This window comes from Myotis myotis, unplaced genomic scaffold (genome assembly GCF_014108235.1).
Source record: "Myotis myotis isolate mMyoMyo1 unplaced genomic scaffold, mMyoMyo1.p scaffold_m19_p_15, whole genome shotgun sequence".
NCBI lineage: Eukaryota > Metazoa > Chordata > Mammalia > Chiroptera > Vespertilionidae > Myotis > Myotis myotis.
Window position 1 is genome coordinate 48,739,470 of NW_023416319.1, and position 18,682 is coordinate 48,758,151.

General features: G+C 51.3%; 1 protein-coding gene across 1 annotated transcript; it reads right to left on the reverse strand.

Annotated features, from left to right (window-relative positions):
* Positions 1 to 3,081: 3,081 nt before the first annotated feature.
* PLAC9 (placenta associated 9) lies at positions 3,082 to 17,787 on the reverse strand. The gene is made up of 4 exons (XM_036337258.1): positions 17,652 to 17,787; positions 6,682 to 6,779; positions 4,230 to 4,353; positions 3,082 to 3,825 (listed from the first exon to the last, which is right to left on the reverse strand). The coding sequence occupies exons 1-4, from the start codon at positions 17,710 to 17,712 to the stop codon at positions 3,818 to 3,820; spliced, it is 291 nt and encodes a 96-aa protein (XP_036193151.1). The 5' UTR covers positions 17,713 to 17,787; the 3' UTR covers positions 3,082 to 3,817.
* Between the last annotated feature and the right edge of the window lie 895 nt (positions 17,788 to 18,682).

Genomic DNA, 18,682 nt, shown 5'->3' on the forward strand with positions numbered 1-18,682 from the left:
TTACTAAAATCAGAAGTGAAAGGGATATTACTAACAACTCTATACAAATAAAGGATTACAAGAAAATACTGTTAACAATTGTATGTCAACTAATATGTTAACCTAGAGGAAATACTAATAGAAGATTCTTAGGAACATACAAATTCTCAAATCTGACTCAAGAAGAAATAAAAAATCTGAATAGACCTATAATGAGATTAAATCCGTAATTTAAAAAATTCCCAATAAAGAAAAAGTCAAGACTGATGCATTCTATCAAATGTTTAAAGACGTGACATCAATCTTTCTCAAACTATTCCAAAATATAGAAGTAACACTTCCTAATTCAGTCTGAGACCAGTGTTAGCAGATACCAAAGCCAGACAAAGACATCACAAGAAAAGTGCAAAAATCCTCAATGAAATACTAACAAACTGCATCTAGCAGCAGGTTAAAAGATTTACTATGACCAAGTGGGATAAATCAAAGGAATACAAAAATCATTCAATATTCAAAAATCAATCAATGTAATACACATTATTAACAGGAAATAACTACATGATCATCTCCATGCAGAAAAAGCATTTGAGAAAACCCAACAACATTTAATGATTAAAAAACCCAAGAAACTAATAATAGAAGGGATATTTATCAAACTGAAATAACAGTTAATGTACTTCATGATGAAAGAATGAAGTTTTAGCCAGGGTAATTAGGCAAGAAAAAGAAATAACAGGCATCTAAATTGGAAAGTAACAGATGACATAATTGTATATATAGAAAATCCTAAAATATCCACACTAAAACTATTAGAGTTAATGAAGGAATTCAACAAAGTTGCAGGGTAAGATACATGATGAACATATAAAAATCCCTTGTATTTCTAAACATTAGCAATGAAAAATCTGAAAATGAAATGAAAACAATCCCATTTACAGTAATATCAAAAAGAATAAAATATTTAAGGGTAAATTTAACCCTTAAATGTGGTGTAAGGCTTGTACACTGAAAAATACAAAAACATAAAACATCCTGTGCTCATTGGTTGGAAGACAGTATTGTTGACATGGCAGTACTCTGCAAGATGATCTACAGATTCAGTCCAATCCCTATCAAATTCCAATTGCCTTTTTGCAGAGATGGATAAACTGATACTAACATTCCTATGGTAATACAAAGGACTGGTCCCCAAATAGCCAGAACAGTATTGGAAAAGAACAACAAAGTCAGGGAACCCATACATCTTAATTTCAAAACTTAATGCAAATCTACAGTAATTTGTATAGTATGATATTGGCATAAAGATAGGCACAAAGTCAATGAGATAGAATTGAAAAATCAACCTAAACATCTCTGCTCAGTTGATTTTGACAAGGGTCCCAGAACCATTCAATGGGGAAAGAATGTTACCTTCAGCAAACAGTGCTGGGACAACTAGGTATCCCAAGCAAAGGAATGAAGTTGAATCCCTACCTCACATCATAAACAAAAATTAGTTCAAAATAGATCAAAGAACTAAATGTAAGACCTAAAACTATAAAAATCGTAGAAGAAAACAACATCCGTGACCTTGGATTTGGCACTGGATTCTTAAACATGACACCAAAAGCACAAGCAACAACAACAAATTGGATTTTATCAAAATTAAAACTTTTGATAAAGAACACTATCAAGAAAGTAAAAAGACCACCCACAGAATAGGAGGAAATACTTGCAAATTACATATCTGATAAAAGCCTAGTATCCACAACACATAAAGAATTCTAACAACAAAAGGCAATCCAATTTTTAAAATGGGCAAATACTTGGATAGCCATTTAAAATCACACACATAAAGGCAGTGCCCTCGGCGTCCTGGATCTGTCTCTTGCTTCAACAGTGTTTGGATGGAACAGGCCCAGGGACGCCCCTTCTTCCAGCCTCCGGCCACTCTCCTGCGTCTTATCCAGTCACCACCTTCAGAACCACCTCTGAGACCAGCCAACATACCGCTGTTTTTTTCTACCTTAACTCATTGCCGAGCAACCATGAGCTCCCAGATTCATCAGTTATTCCACCGAGGTGCAGGCTGCGGTCAACCGCTGGCCTGCCTGCACCTGCGGGCCTCCCCACCTACCTCTCTCTGGGCTTCTACTTTGACCACGACATGTGGCTCTGGAGGGCGTGGGCACTTCTTCCCCGGTTGGTACAGAAGCGCGAGGGCGCTGAGCGTCTCTTAAAGAGGCAAAACCTGCGCGGTGGCCGCATTCTCCTCCAGGGCATGCAGGGCCTTCCCCAGATGAGTGGGTAACACTCAGGACGCCATGGAAGCCGCCGTGGCCTTGGAGAAGAACCCGAACCAGGCCCTTTGGAGCTGCAGGCCCGGGTTCTACCCGCACAGACCTCAGCTCTGTGACTTCCTGGAGAACTACTGCCTGGGTGAGCAGGTGAAACTCATCTAGAAGATGGGCGGCACCTGACTCACCTCCGCAGGCTGCTACCCCCAGGCGGGGCTGGGCGAGTATCTCTTCGAAAGGCTCACCCTCAAGCAGGACTAGGAGCCTTTGGAGCCCAGAGGCCTTTGAGGGCCCCTCTGCATCCCCCTGGAGTCTGGCTTTTGCCTGAGCCTCTTCCCGGAACTACTAGCCATTCTTTTAACCACCCTGAAACCCTCTCCCATGAATTGGGCCAAATGAAACAATAAAGCTTTTTGCTGCAAAAAGTAACAACAACAACAACAACAACAACACAAAAACACATAAAAGTAGTCAACAAGCACATGAGAAGATGCTCAGCATCACTAGTATTAGGTAAATGCACCCTAAAGCCACGCAATACCACCGCACACCCAGTATGGTGGCTGTAACAAAAAGACATGGCGAGGATGCAGAAGGGTTGAAACTCTTACACAAACATTGCTGGCGGGAAGGTGAAATGGCCCAGCTGCGATGCGAAAACGCTTGGTGATTCTTCAAAACGTTAGACAGTTACTATTTGAATCAGCAATTCCATCCCTAGTAAGCACACGTCCACACGAAAGAGAGTGAAGGACTGACACCTGTTACAACATGGATGAACCTTGAAAACATGATAAGTGGGGAAAAAAAGACACAAAAGATCACATATTGTATGATTCTGTTTATAGGAAATGTCCAGGACAGGCAAGTCCATAGAGACAGAATGTCAGTGGTTTCCAGCGGACGGGGGAGGGGAGATGGGAAGTGATGCTTCATAGGGACAGGGCTTGCTTTTGGGCTGATCAAAATGTCCTGGAATCAGAGTGGCGATGACTATACAACGCTGCGAAGTCACTGAATTTGTAGTTTAAAATGGTTACAATTTTGAATTTTGTGCTATGTGAATTTTACTTCAATAGAAATCTTTTTAAAAACCTTAATGGGCACACAAATCCCCTGGTGGATCTCATTAAAATGTAAATTCTGATTCAGGAGGCTTGATTGGGGCCCCAAATTCTGCATTTCTGACAAACTCCCAGGTGAGCCCATACTTTGAGTAGCCAGGCTCCCCAAAGGCCCTTCCGCTGTCATCTTACGATTCTCAGCTTCAGGTGCCTCACCTCTGTGAGCCATCCCTGCCCTGCCCGCCTTGTAAAGGAGGAGGGCTGAAGCACAGCCGGGCGGGGGGTGCCCTGGCCCAAGCCTCCAGAGGGATGTGGGCCTCAGGGCGTGGGGGTAGGTGGAGAAGGGCTGCGGCTGCAGGGTCCACTCTGTCAGCGGGGTCAGAGGAGTAGCTTTATTTGCACAAAGCTGAGGGAGGAAGGCCAGGTGCAAGGCTCAGAGGAGAGCTGTCGGGCAGGTGTATTACTTCCAGCTGCTGAGCAACGCCATCTCCCGACTCACTAACGATCTGGAAGAAAGGGCAGCTCAGAGTGAGGGGTGCTGAAGGGCACCCTGCCCTGCCCCCGGGTCCCGGGAACTGTGCCGGGGACCACAGGGCTCAAGGAAAGGAGGGAGCAGGTGCAATCCCTCCACTGCCCTGTCAGAGGGATGCCAGTCTTTCTTGAAAGGGTTCCTGGTGGCACAGGGGTGGTCCTTGGAAGGGAGATGAGAGGGCCAGAGGAGTGTGTCCCAGTGATGGGACGCTGGCCTGCAGCCACCCGGGGTGGGGGCTGAGAACACTTGGGGTGAGCTGGGGAAATGCCTGCCCACTTATGTCTGGAGGAGGAGCTGGAGGCCTCCTGTCCAGGCTACACCAGAGCACCCATCCCACCCTGCTTGCCCAGCCCCATCTCTGCCACCTGAGGCGCTCACCATCTCCCAGGAGGTCGGGGGTCGGGCTGAAGGGCCCCGGGGGCAGGTTCCAGGCCAGCCCCTCCAGCTGGCTCAGCAGGCCTTTCACTTCGGCCTCCAGGTGCTCCACCGTCTTCTCCACCGTCTAAGCAAGAGAGATGGGAACGGGGTGGGGTGAGGCAGAGGAGCACAGGACAGGAGTGGTGCCCAGTCCTGCTTCGTCAGGAGCACCTGGTGTGCAGCGGGGAGAGAACTGGCTGCCAGGGGACCTGGGCCCTTCTTGTTCAGTCTCTGCCCTGCCCGCCTCCGGGTTCCCTAGATGACAAAATCTTAGGGGTCCCCTCTCTGGGGCTGCTCTTGGCATGGGTTTTTCTCTGTCATAGGTTTGGAGTGACCAGGATTCCACTTCTCTTTCGAGGACTTCATCACAGGAGCTCACATTCCTTTGGTTGCCTCGCCCCCTGGTGGCAACTCTGCCAAATGACAAGTTTGGGATTTTGAAATTTTCTTTATTCCGTGTTAACTTTTTTCATGAATGAATCCCATTAACAGTCTGGTGAAACTTACAGACTCCATCTTAGAAAAATGATCTAATTGAAAAAATAATAAAACATGTAGTATTTCCAAGGACCCCAATTTCATTAACATGTTATTCAAGAACTCAAAATTAAATTTTTGATGTAAAAATTTGTTTTTATTACCTCACTAAACAACACGATCCACCATAAAGTCTAACAACTACTGCAATTTTGACATACGGATTAAACTGAATGATATGTTGAGATGTTTGAAACAATTGTAAGGGGATGAAATTACCTGATTTCTACTGATGACAAAAAGCACAGTACTATTTATACTGATAATATTACTATGGTTTGTTGTATCCTATATAATAAAAGCCTAATATGCTAAGTGTCCAGTCGTCTGGCTGGCCGTTCAATGAATCAAAGTGTAAAATGCTAATGATATGCTAAGGCCATTCAACCACTCGCTGTGACATGCACTGACCACCAGGGGGCAGACGCTCCGACTGGTAGGTTAGCTTGCTGCTGGGGCCCGGCCTATCAGGACTGAGCAAGACAGGCCGGACACGCCCTGGAGCCCTCCTGCAGCCCCTCCCCAGCTGGCCAACCTCCCGTATCCCTCCCCTCCCCAGCCCTGACTGTGCACCGGTGGGGTCCTTCAGCCTGGCCTGCGCCTTCTCGCAATCCAGGACCCCTCGGGGGATGTCAGAGAGCCAGTTTTGGCTCTATGGCAGAATGACCGGTTGCTATGATGCACACTGGCCACCAGGGGGCAGATGCTTCATTAAGCCGGGCTCACGGCTGGAGAGCGCAGCATCAGTGGCAGGAGCCTCTCTCACCTCCACAGCAGCACTAAGGTTGTCCAACTGATGGCTTAGGCCCACTCCCTGCCTAAGCCGGCATTCGGGCATTCCCTGAGGGCTCTAGGACTGCGAGAGGGTGCAGGCCAGGCTGAGGGACCCCCGAGTGCGTGAATTTCATGCACCCAGGCCTCTAGTTTATAATAAATGTGAATGCTAAGGTTTTTGAAAATAAAGTATACCCAGGTTATAAACTGGCTGCATAACAAAACACAGTGATCAAATTTCTACCTTTTCACTTGGTGATTCTGTGGAGATTTCTGGCTGCGTCCCAGGGGCGGCAGGGTACCCTGCAGCTGGTCAGCCCGACAGCCCGGGTAGGGCAGGGAGCTGGTCAGCCCGACAGCCCGGGTAGGGCAGGGAGCTGGTCAGCCCGACAGGCCGGGTAGGGCAGGAGCTGGTCAGCCCGACAGCCCGGGTAGGGCAGGGAGCTGGTCAGCCCGACAGCCCGGGTAGGGCAGGGAGCTGGTCAGCCCGACAGCCCGGGTAGGGCAGGGAGCTGGTCAGCCCGACAGCCCGGGTAGGGCAGGGAGCTGGTCAGCCCGACAGCCCGGGTAGGGCAGGGAGCTGGTCAGCCCGACAGCCCGGGTAGGGCAGGGAGCTGGTCAGCCCGACAGCCCGGGTAGGGCAGGGAGCTGGTCAGCCCGACAGCCCGGGTAGGGCAGGGAGCTGGTCAGCCCGACAGCCCGGGTAGGGCAGGGAGCTGGTCAGCCCGACAGCCCGGGTAGGGCAGGGAGCTGGTCAGCCCGACAGCCCGGGTAGGGCAGGGAGCTGGTCAGCCCGACAGCCCGGGTAGGGCAGGGAGCTGGTCAGCCCGACAGCCCGGGTAGGGCAGGGAGCTGGTCAGCCCGACAGCCCGGGTAGGGCAGGGAGCTGGTCAGCCTGACAGCCCGGGTAGGGCAGGGAGCTGGTCAGCCTGACAGCCCGGGTAGGGCAGGGAGCTGGCCAGCCCGACAGCCCGGGTAGGGCAGGGAGCAGGACGGCCTGGATTTCCCTAATTTTCCAAAGCAAGGTTGGCCGAGCCCCATAAAGCCAGCAGCCTCACAGGTGGTCCCGAAGGTGCATGTCCTCCCAGGTCACCCTTATTACCTCCTCTATTATGTCCAAGCGGCCGAGGACAGCCACGTGTGTGTCACACCCCGTGCTCCGAGCTGGGTCTCCTCTGGAGGGGATGGAGGGGTCAGCGGCTGTGGAAGACAAGTCCTGTCACCGCGGGCCCCCGTTTCCCTGTAAAGCCCTGGGTTCAGTGGGGTGGGCCCTGAACACAGTCACAGAGAGAAGAAAAGGCAGCCTCAGTGGGGGGTCAGGGCAAGAGAGGGGCTGCCCCCATCACTCACTTTTCTCTAGGGGCTCACCTACAGTCCAGGCGGGCTTCCTCGAGGAGGCGCTGCCTGAACAAGGAAGGGAGGGAGGGCGTTCACCAGGGAGAATGGCGTGTGCAGACAGGGAAGCGTGCATAGCATGGCTCAGTGCACAAGCCCTGGCAGTTAGAGCGGCTGCGAAGTACAGGGTGGCTGGGAGAGGAGACTGGAGAGGTGGGTCACAGAAACCAGGCCAGAGGCCCTAACAAACCAGTCATGGTGCTTGTTTGGGGGTTTAACAGAAGGGTCACATAGCCACAGATGAATTTTTAAAATACAGAGACTGGATTGGAGGGATTTGTCTTTGCAGTAATCAGGGTAAGAAGTGAGGCAAGAGGGCAGTAATAGTAGGAATTGAAAGGAAGAAAATGAGTGGAGAGCCCGGCCAGTGTGGCTCAATGGTTGAGCATCGACCTATGACCCAGGAGGTCACGGTCAATTTCGGTCATGGCACATGCCCGGGTTGTGGACTCGATCCCCAGTGTGGGGTGTGTAGGAGGCAGCCGATCAATGATTCTCTCTCATCATTGATGTTTCTATCTCTCTCTCTGCCTCCCTTCCTCTCTGAAGTCAATAAAAATATATTTTTTTAAAAGAAAATGAGTGGAGATATTTGCGTAGTAGCATTGACATTGGTGAGCAGTCAGCATCCAGGAATGCTTACATGCACACAAAGTGCTAAACAAATGTACTAACTCAGTCAATTCCACAACAAGCTGTTATCGTCCTTAACATACACACAGGAAATGTGTGCACAGACGGGGGACATGATCTGTCCGAGGTCACACCGCTGGTAAGTGGAAGATTTGAGGTTCAACCCGTTCAACCCCTGATTCGTCATTTTTCTCCCCAATGTTGATTCCTCCTTGGTTTCTCTTGGCACCACCAACCCTCCTATGGAAGTCTCAGACCCTGGTCCGAGCTCAGGTGTCAGAGCTGGTGGCTCTGAGATGCCTGGGCCCATCAGAGTGGCTGGAACCTGGAAGAACCCGGCCTTCAGGAGGGAGGATACTGTTCCAGAAACTAAGAGAAGCAAAGAGCGTTAGGGAGGAGGAAGCGGCCAGCGGGACCTAAGGCAGCCAGAGGCCGAGCAAGAACAGGGAGAGACAGAGCAGCAGGACAGTCACGGCTAGATCCCAGCCCAGCCCATTCCGGGGCTGGTGGAGGCCCAGCAGGGTTTAGGCTGCGGTGGGATGAGAAGGGAAGGAGAGGTCAGAGGGGGGCCTAGATCCTGGGAAGTGTTTTTAGGAAGTTTGGCTGAAGGAAGGAGAGCAGATCACAGGTCTAGAGAAAGTGTGTTGTTGTCCCTTCCGCTTTTTTACGCACTAGAGAAACACACCAGGCTTAGAGCCCGAGGAACAAGAAGAAAGGAGAACTGAAGGAATGCATTTGAGAGAGGTCATGCAATCCGGAAAGTGGGGGGGATGCGGATGCCAGGTAGTGGCAACCCATGAGGGAAGAGAGAGGGGATGCAGCAAAAATGGGTGAAAAGTTCTACTTAGAGGGCCAGAAAGTTGAGCGAGTTCCCACCTGATGGCCTCTGCTCGCTTTGTAAAGTAAGAGGAGAATCATTTGCTGAAACTCGGGTGGGGTTCGGGAAGGGGAGAGGCAGTGGTGAATGTTCAGGAATTCTGTGAGTGGGTTGTTAAACAGCCACTAAAATAGAAGCCCCGTGAGAGCACTGACCGTGTGCCACTGGGTAGAGGGCTCGCATGAAGAAGGGGTCCCCGAAGGAGGGGAGGAAACCCGGAGGCAGCGCAGGAGGCCTGCAGGATGGCCCGACCTCAGGGAGCAACTCTGCAAGCACCAGCCCTCCCCCAGCGGCCCGCAGGCTGGTGCAGAGCGGCAAAGAGGGGTGGCTGGATGGAGCTGAGCCTGGGAGTCTGCAGGATGCGTGTGGTGTGGCGAGAGGAGAGAACGAAGGCAAGAGAGCAAAGGAAGTGCGGGTTTGACCAGCGAGGGGTGGGGGAAGTGAGCTCTGGAGTCTGGCTTGGACAGGGAAGGAGAGAGGCCAACAAGCAGAGCAATTGGGAGATGGAGGGGCTAAGGGACTGGAGGCCTTGATGCGATGAGGAGAGACAGGAGCAGGCGGTATGGGCAGAGCAGCGACAATATGCGGGCGTGGCCATGGATGGGACCCCGAATCAGGGGGGTCCGGGATACCGCACTGGTCTCTGCAGGTGCAGAGCTCCTGGGACTGCGAGGCCTTGGTGTGGGTTGGGTTGTCCAAGGGGACATTTAACAGCCAGAAGTCGGCAGGTCTTGAGTTAAGAATGGGGCTGCTAAGTCATTTTGCTGGTGATGAATGCCACCGTGAGAGGTTGAGTGACTGGCTCGAGGTCACACAGTCAGCAAATGACTGGACCCCAAGCACTGGCCTTCTCCTGACCCCCGTCAGCAGGCTGGCCTTTGGGAGCTCTGCCGGAGCGCCCCCCTGAGATTCTCTGGTTCCAACTCCGTCTGGACCCCAGCTCTTCCACTCGGGGGCCAGGACCACCAACAGGGACAAAACTTCCTTCCACTCTGAGCATCTTTTGTGGTGAACAATTTGTGTCTTACATTCTCCACTCCACTGTTTCCCTCGATGGAACCCACAAAAGCCTCTTCATAAGACAATGGGCTTCTTGTTGCCTTTGGGGGTGTGTGTGTTATAATGGAGCTTTGGCTACTTTTTTAAAGGGATGCTTTTCGAGATCTACACTAAAATATTTACAGATGAAATGCTATGATGCCTTGGATTTATTTCAAAATAACCCAGGCCTGGGAGTGGAGGAGGCATGGGTGGGAGTATAGAGCAAACAAGATTAGTAATTGTTGAAACTGGGTGATGGGAACATGGGAGTTCACCGCACTCTTCTCTCTACTTTTTGTGTGTGTGTGCGTGTGTGTGTGTGCGTGTGTGTGTGCGTGTGTGTGTGTGTGTGTATGTGTGTATATATGGTATGAAATTTTCCATAAGAAAAGCCAGTTGTCTGATAGGTTTTTAGCAAAACACAGAAGCCACGGTGGGCAGCATGCATTGGTGTGAAATGTTCCCGATGAGAGAGGGGTGGTCTGAGACCCCACCTAAAGGGCTGTACTCCATCTGGGCCGCATGCCCCAGGGAGGCCTAGATGTGCCCCAGGGAGGCCTAGCCGTGTGCCCCAGGGAGGCCTAGCCGTGTGCCCCAGGGAGGCCTAGATGTGCCCCAGGGAGGCCTAGATGTGCCCCAGGGAGGCCTAGCCGTGTGCCCCAGGGCGGCCTAGCCATGTGCCCCAGGGAGGCCTAGCCGTGTGCCCCAGGGAGGCCTAGCCGTGTGCCCCAGGGAGGCCTAGCCGTGTGCCCCAGGGAGGTCTAGCCGTGTGCTGTGCCCCAGGGAGGCCTAGCCGTGTGCCCCAGGGAGGCCTAGCCGTGTGCCCCAGGGAGGCCTAGCCGTGTGCCCCAGGGAGGCCTAGCCGTGTGCCCCAGGGAGGCCTAGCCGTGTGCCCCAGGGAGGCCTAGCCACGCCCCAGGGAGGCCTAGCCGTGTGCCCCAGGGAGGCCTAGCCGTGTGCCCCAGGGAGGCCTAGCCATGTGCCCCAGGGAGGCCTAGCCGAGCCAGGATGCAGGGACCCACATTTGGATTCATTTATCTCAGCTGGAGGAATGGGGCTGCTCAGCCTGGAAAGACTTGGAGGGGGGGGGAGGAGCTGTTCCCCCAGCAGCGAGGGCTGTTGGGGAAGAGGTGGCTGACTCAGTGTGGGTCTGTGTCCACACCCACCCTGCACAGGTCTGCCCAGGGCCCTTTGGCCAAATTTCCCCCCTGAGCCTCGCCTGCCCTCTCCCAGGCCCTCCCCTCCTCTCCCCCTCCCCTCCCCCAGCTCAGGCCAGGAGGAAGCACTGTGACCCTGGGGGCCAGTGGGGCCCGGCCAGCCCTGTAAGTCACGAACAGCACGGACATGCTCCTCCCATTGGCCTAAAACCCACTGTTCTTTACGTGTCTGTGATGAGATCTCACTTGGCTCCAAATCCGTCCGGGGAGAAGGCTGGCCCGAGCTGCTCTCCACGGCGCACAGCACTAATCTCTCACATCTGGACAGAGCTTCGTCCGGGCTCCACCGCCCAACTGCCCATGAGCTCAGCCAGGCCTCCCGACCGGTTCATCGGAGCGGGGTCCCTCGGCACTGAGCTCAACGCATGACGGCAGAAAACACCGACCCCGTGTTCTTGGCTGAGCTCAGCCATGCGCTGCTGTGGGCCTGTGGGAAACTTCCCTCCTCCCTGAGCCTCTGCAGCTGCCCCTGCAACATGGGTGGGGTGGCCTCTCGAGGCACTGCCGCCCAGATATAGCTCATCCTTGCCTGGTGGGTCTTTCAGAGCCTGCCCAGAGGAGTCAAGGCCAAGAGGCTTCCTGGACCAGACCCTCCAGCAAGGCAAGACCTGGGTGCCTTCTTTTTTTCTTTTTTTTAAGCTTGTACATGCACACACACACACATGCACACATGCACACACGCGCGCACACATGCACACACACACACATCTTGGAGACTTTGGTACCTCATCAGTAGAAAGGGGCTCACGATCAGGCCTGCTTCACGGGGCTTCCAGAAAGGGAAGGCGTGGGGGAGGCGGAAGGATTGCCATGATGGACCCTGAGGACTCAAGGCTGGGGTTCCGTCTTCCCTTCCTTCCTCTGTCCCCCTGCCCTGTGCGGCCAGTTGGGAAACGGACCTTCTTGGACGCCGGGTTGTTTTCCCTGGCCTGGCTCCTGCTCAGGCCTCTGTGCCCCTGGACGGTGGCCAGGGGTGGAATGTCGCGCGCTGGTGAGAACACGCTGCAGTAGAGGCCAGAAGCCCAGGCAGAGGCAGAGGCGCAGGGCTAACTGCTCTGTTAAAGGGGCCTGGCCACTGGGTCCCCCTCGGGGCGGGAAGTATGGCCCCTCCACTTGCAAACAGAGGAGACCTTTGTTATCTGGGTCCCAAACGCTAAGGAAGTACCCAGGACACAAATGACTTCTGCCGTGCCAGGGGGTGACACTGGCAGGTGCTGGGGAGCCTCCTGAGTCATCAGAGACACTCTGCTTGACCAGCAGCTCTTGCCACTGCGGGTTAATTCTATTTGACCACATTAAATATAATAGAATAATAGATTTCATCACGTTTGATATTTGTATTAAAATGTGTGATTCATTTAAAGCCATCAGTGGTTTTTGATTTTTTAAAGCCAGAAGAACATTATTTCCAAATAGTTATGTGAAGAACTCCAATCTGTGGAACTGCTCTGGCTGAAACAGGAGAGGAACCCTCAGGTCCCCAGAGAGAGTGAGTCAGATTCTGAGGAACATTCTTGTTTAGTTTAGTTTTGTTTTGATTTGGGCGAGACATGCCCTGCTCCCTTGGTCTCTGGTCATTTTCCAGATGTGGCCGGAGCCTTGCCAACCACTCTGAGACCTTAGCAATGCCATTCTAAAACCTTCACTACCTGGTTAAGTTAGTATTTTGCTGAGGATTCAAGCTAGGCTGCTGTAACAAAGAGCCCCCTCATTTACACACAAGTTAATGTCTTTCTCATGTATCAGTTCAGAGGTAGACTGACTTGTGGTCAAGGCTGGCAGGCGGCTCTGCTCCCTGAGGTCATACAGAAACCAAGATTTCTTCTACCTGGGAATACTGCGCTTCTTAATCCACCTGGTTATAATGTGCTAGAACATTCCAAAACCCCCGTAATGTGGAGCAGGTCTAAGAAGCTGTCCTGGATATCTAACCTCTCTCCGCGTGCTGTGGAAAGAATGCAAGACTGGGGGTTGGAGATGCAGTGCCCCTCCCCTGCTCATTGGCTGTGCCCTCCCTCTCACTGGCTTCCTTGTCTGCAAGGGAACGGCCCTGCTCTTCCACTTTGTGGGATTACTGTGTGGGTCACAGGGGATCCTGCACTTGAAGATTCCTCGGAACTGCCAAGTGATGTACAAATGCCACACAGGGCATTGCCCAGGTGAGCTGAAGAGTGAGCGGGTCGGTGAGAGCCCCCATGGCTGCCCCTCTACATGGAGTCAGTGCTCTTGGTCAGATCACTCCAACCAGCTCTCCTCATGATGGGGCGGCATCTGCCCTAGACCTAAACCCAAGCAGGGCCCAGAGGATGTTTGGGAGGGGCTTCTCCAACAAGCACTGAAGGGCTCAGGGCTGACCCAGCTCTCTGGGCTCCTTTAAGCCAATCCCATTGTTGGATCTTTGGTTTCTTCACCTTTAGAATGGACATAAGCATACTCTCTATTCAAAGCTACTCTTTTTTTTTTTTTTTTTTTTTTCTGTTGACACTATTATAGATGTCCCCCATTCCTTCCCCCTTTGACCTCCTCAAAGCTACTCTTTTAAATATATATATATATATATATATATATATATATATATATATATATATATATTTCATTTCAGAGAGGAAAGGAGAGGGAGAGAGAGATAGAAACATCAATGATGAGAGAGAATCATTGATCAGCTGCCTCCTGCACTCCCCCTACTGGGGACTGAGCCTGCAACCCGGTCATGTGCCCTGACTGGGAATTGAGCCGTGACCGCCTGACTAAAAGGTCGATGCTCAACCACTGAGCCACACCGATGGGCTCCTCGAAGCTACTCCTGACTTGTGCTCACTTACTATGTGCCAAGGTTAGGTGAGTTCTTAAATGCATTATCTCATTTAATTCTAGCTGTGAGCTCAGAACTCTTACATCTCTTTTTTACAGTTTAGAAAACCAAGATCAAAGATGTTGATGCCCCAGATTACACAGCTAGTAAGTGGTGAGGACAGGATTTGGATCCAACCTGCCTGACACTGACTATACTGTGCCTTGACAGTGGTGTGACCTTGTGTCAGTCAAAGGCCTCCCACTTGGGGCCTCAGGTGCCGCTTCTATAAAATGCAGGGCTGGACGGGTGTGGGGGCCTACACACCTGACACCTTTGCAGCTGTCTTAAGCCCCAAAAGAGCCCACATGTGTTGGGGCTTTGGACCCCACTGTCTTGAGTGCTTCCCTCCCCACAACATCTATTTTTGTAAGAAGAAATGCTGGGATCCTCACCACAGCCCTTCAGTACCTTCCTCTTCCACCCTCAGCAAAAAGCAGGCTCCAAGGGAAGGCAGATGCCCACAGGGACCTGGAGTGGTCGGTGGTGGAGAGTGAGAGCTTCCCCGATGGGCCCCGAGGCACGGGTGACAATGGCGATACTGGCCAAAAGGACCAGCCTCTGGGACTTCAGATTCCTCTGAGAGCAAAGTAGGAGAGGAACCCAGCCAAGCCTGAACCTAAAAAAATTCTCTACAAGTGACACAAAACAGTTTGCCTCACTCAATACGTAAAGAGCTTTTACAGGCCAATATGAACTATCCCAACACCATGACTGAAAAGGTAAAAAATTATTTAGTAGAAATGCCCAATATGTATTTGAGGGAAAAGTCCAATCTTGGTAGTTAATCAAAGAAATGCAAATGAAAGCAGTAAAAACTGTCTTAGCCCGGCCAGCGTTGTTCAGTGGTTGAACATCATCCTATCCTGGGTTGTGGGCTTGATCCCCAATGTGGGGCATGCAGGAGGCAGCTGATTGATGATTCTCTCATCACTGATGTTTCTATCTCTCTCTCCCTCTTCCTTACGCTCTGAAATAAAATATAAACATATATATACATACATATCTATCTATCTATCTATATATATATACATACACATATATAGATATGTATATATGACTGTCTTAAAGTATTCTTAGAGGGAAAAATTCTAACTGGAATTAGATCAAGCTTCTAGATCTAACTACTAGTTTAAAGACAATACAAGGGTGAAAAGAACATTTAAATGACACCTGGGGGATGCAACCAGCTAAAATCTGTATGTGGAAAGCTACTGGACAAACAACCCAGTTTCTTCAACGAATAAATTTTAAGAAAAAACAACAACAACCAAATAGGAGAAGAGAACGTACATATTTAAAGAAACTCATCAGCCATGTCAACCAGAAGCAATGTATGACCCTATTTGGACCAAACTGACCAAATAGAAAAACATGACATAATCAGGGACATTTGAACCCTGATTGGATATTTGATGATAGTAAGGGATTTTTGTCCATTTTTATGTTATGATAATGGTATCATACTTATGTCTATTAAAAGGTTACTTATCTTTTAGAGATACATCAGGAAATCTTTAGAAATAAAAATAACCTGGCCAGTGTGGTTCAGTGGTTGAGTTTGGATCAATGAACCAGGAGGTCACAGTTTGTTTCCCTGTCAGGGTACATGCCCGGTTGTGGGCTGAGGGGCGTGCAGGAGGCAGCCAATCAATGATTCTCATCATTGATGTTTCTGTCTCCCTCTCCCTTCCTCTATGAAATCAATTATATATATATATATATGATATCTGGAATTTTCTTCAAAATAGTTTGTGAGAGGAGAGAAAGGATGGGGATAATAGAGGAAACAAGGCTGGCCATGAACTGATACTTGTTGAAGCGGGGTGATAGGTACATGGGGTTAATCATACTATTCTGTTTTACAGGCATACCTTGATTTATTTCACTTCGAAGATATTGCGTTTCTTACAGGTTGAAGGCAAGAGCCCCCACCAGCAAAAAGATTATGACTCACTGACAGCTTGGATAATGGTTAGCATTTTTTTTAGCAATAAAATATTTTTAAATTATTGGGGTTTTAGACATAATGCTATTGTACATTTAATAGACTAAGACATAGTATAAATATAATTTTTATATATATTAGGAAACCAAAAAAAATTATGTGACTCACTCTTTTACAATAGTCACTGTACTGTGGTGGTCTGGAACCCAGCCCACAATCTCTGAGGTAAGCCTTTATATCCAACGATTCCACAATTAAAAGTTAAGAAAAACAATGGTACATTGTCTGAAGTTTGAAAGGTTATACACAAAAATGTGTGACCTCAGTGTGAAATTGCATTTATACTTTCCTCCTTTCTATTTTTATTTTTTAATATTTTTTCTTTATTTTATTATTTTATTTTATTTTATTTTATTTTATTTTATTTTATTTTATTTTATTTTATTTTATTTTATTTTATTCTTTTTCATTACTATCCTTTTTTCTTACTTAATCTGTAGCAATGAGCATGCATAACCAGGAAGAAAATAATGTTTTTGCAGTGGTTTTACGTTAAAGGGTCTATGCCAGTTGTGGCTAAAGGGGCCACGGAACGTCAGCCATTAGTGGGCAGGTGGCCAACTCCTCCTTCTGGGAACACAGGCCCTGCTTTATCTCCTCGGCTCCAGGGGGGGGTGGGGGGCAGAAGGACTGTGCTGAGCCACGCCTTACACAGCCTGTGAGGTCCTCCCAACAGGTGAAGAAACGGAGGCTCAGAGGGAGCAGTGGGGCTGCCGAGGGGAGGGAGAAGGAGCCAATGTGTGTTGATACCTCTGGCACTTCCTCTTTCCTCCAATTCCCGCAGGCAACTCTGTGGGGTGGGTGCCTTTCTCCCCACCAGCCTCAGAGGGTGGAGTGACTTACCCAGGGCTACTCAGCCAGGGCTGCCCAGGTTCAGGACTGTCCCGATCCTTCCCCCGGGGTGTACCCCCACAGCTCGCTGTACCCCGAGGGGGCCTGGGGCTGGGCCTTCCATCCTGGTGCAGGGCACTTGGTCTGGGTGACTCAACACTCACTGACTCCAGGTTGATGGGGGAGCAGCCTGGCCTGGGGCAGGAGGCCTGGGTGCTTCTTGAGGGCTCTGCCTTGGCACCTTGGTGAGACCTGAGCCTTCCCCTCACCTGGACAACTGGGATGGGCACCAGCTGCCCTGGCCGAGGCCTTCATGAGACGTAGGAAAATGGGAATGTGGCTGGTAAACTGCAACATACAGTACAATAGGCAGAGCGTCTGTGTGTACAAAAATAAATGCACTTGCAGCCACCTGACCTGAGCCTCACCTGAGAAGGGCAGAGGGAACAGCGCAAGACAAAGCACCCAGCCAGCAGAGCACCCACACGCTTCTCCCTCCCGCACCCTCCCCAGGCTCTCAGGGACCTCTCCTGCAGCCTGGGGACTGGCTGCCTCACCCCAGCTACCAGCCCCCTCAGGCCACCTGACAGGTGAAGCAGGGGCCTTCCTCCTGGGCCCTCCTGCCCCGCCCTGCCTGGCTGGTCCTGGGCGTGTTGAAGCTGGGTCTCCAAGGCCCAGGGAGCCAGGCCAGGAGCCTCTGTTGACCCTGGGGCGGGGGGATGAGGGGGGCTCCCCACCTGCAGGCTGGCCTCCCACCCTGTGACCCCTGTCGCCTCCCCTCTCTCCTTCAGACCTGGGGTTTCCCCACAATCTCTCTCCCCTTTGGTCTCAAATCTTCCTCTTTTCCTCTAGATTCCTCCCCACCCACTTCTCTTGCCATGTTAGCTCCTCTATTTCTTTCCCTCTTGTTCCATTTGCCTCTCAAACTCCTTTTTCTTTCCATCGCCGTTCATAGCTCATAGTTCACACCCACCCGTTATCTCCGTAGTCCCTGTCTCAGTCCCTACCTTTCTCTCTCTCTCCTTCCCGCTGTCCTCTCTCTAACCGTCTGCCTTTATTTCTCTGCCCTTTCCTATCGTTCTCTCTCCGTTTTCTCTCACCATCTCCCCCTCTCTCTCCATCTCTCTCTCTCCATCTGGCTGTTTCCTTGTCCCTCCCTCCTCCATCTGTCGCGCCCAGTGCGTCTCTCCGGGCCCCCGCCCGTCCGGGCCCCACTCACCGTCGGCGCCCGCGGCGCGGAGCAGGGCGAGCGCAGCCAGAGCGCACAGCAGGGGCCGCATGGTGCCGACTGCCCGCCGCCTCCCCGGGATCGCGCCGCCCGCCCGCCCGCCCGCCCGCCCGCTCGGGAGGAAATGCTCGCAGTCCCAGCCAAGATTCCTGGGCGGCTCCGGGCTTTCTGGCTCAAGCGAACCCGCCCCCTCCAGAGGCCCCTCCGCACCCGCGGGCCGCGCGGAGCCCAGAGACCCCGAGGGCGGAGGGCGGACGTGCCAGCCTGGGCGCCTGCCCGGGGAGGGGCTGCCCTCGATCCCCGTGCCTCCGGGGGCCCGGGCGCAGAGGAGAGGGAGAATGGCGGGGGGGGGGGGGGGGGGGCGGTCAGGGTGAGGGTCCGCTCAGGGCCACGCATTCGTTATGTGCCCGTTATACAGCCTGGCCGGCCAACCGAAGCGGAGAGCAGTGCCTTCATCCTCCGAGTCACCCGCAGCCCTGGCGCAGGATCTGCACGGAGTGTGGGAGCTGCTCTCTGTCCCATAGAACAAGTCATTCGCTCTCATTACATGGGACAGTGACTGGCCCTGAGGGTATCTGCCTTCTATAGAAAAGTGCTGTTCTGCTAAAGGAGTCATAGTAATAGAAGATAATTTTCAAAAAAACCCCGTAAAATCATGACAGGTGAAAAACGAGATTTTATTTAACTCATGAATGAGGGACTCAGTAAGAGGTGACAACAAGCCAAAGGACAGACACAGATCTGGAATATGGATATGAATGTGCAAATAGATAAAACTGGCTTCTTCCACACCCTGGGGAGAATTAACTGAGCCCATAACAGGAATAGTTTACATACATTTGGGCAAACATTACTTTGCATTCCTATCTATGACTGTTTACAGACTCGATAACAGCTTAAAGGAATGAAAGGCCGGAGCCCTAATAGAATCAGAATCGGTGTTCAGCTCTGTTGTTGAGCACTGATTCTGATTCAGTGGTAGGTGGACTTTGATGAAAGACTTCTCGTTCACGTATGCCTGT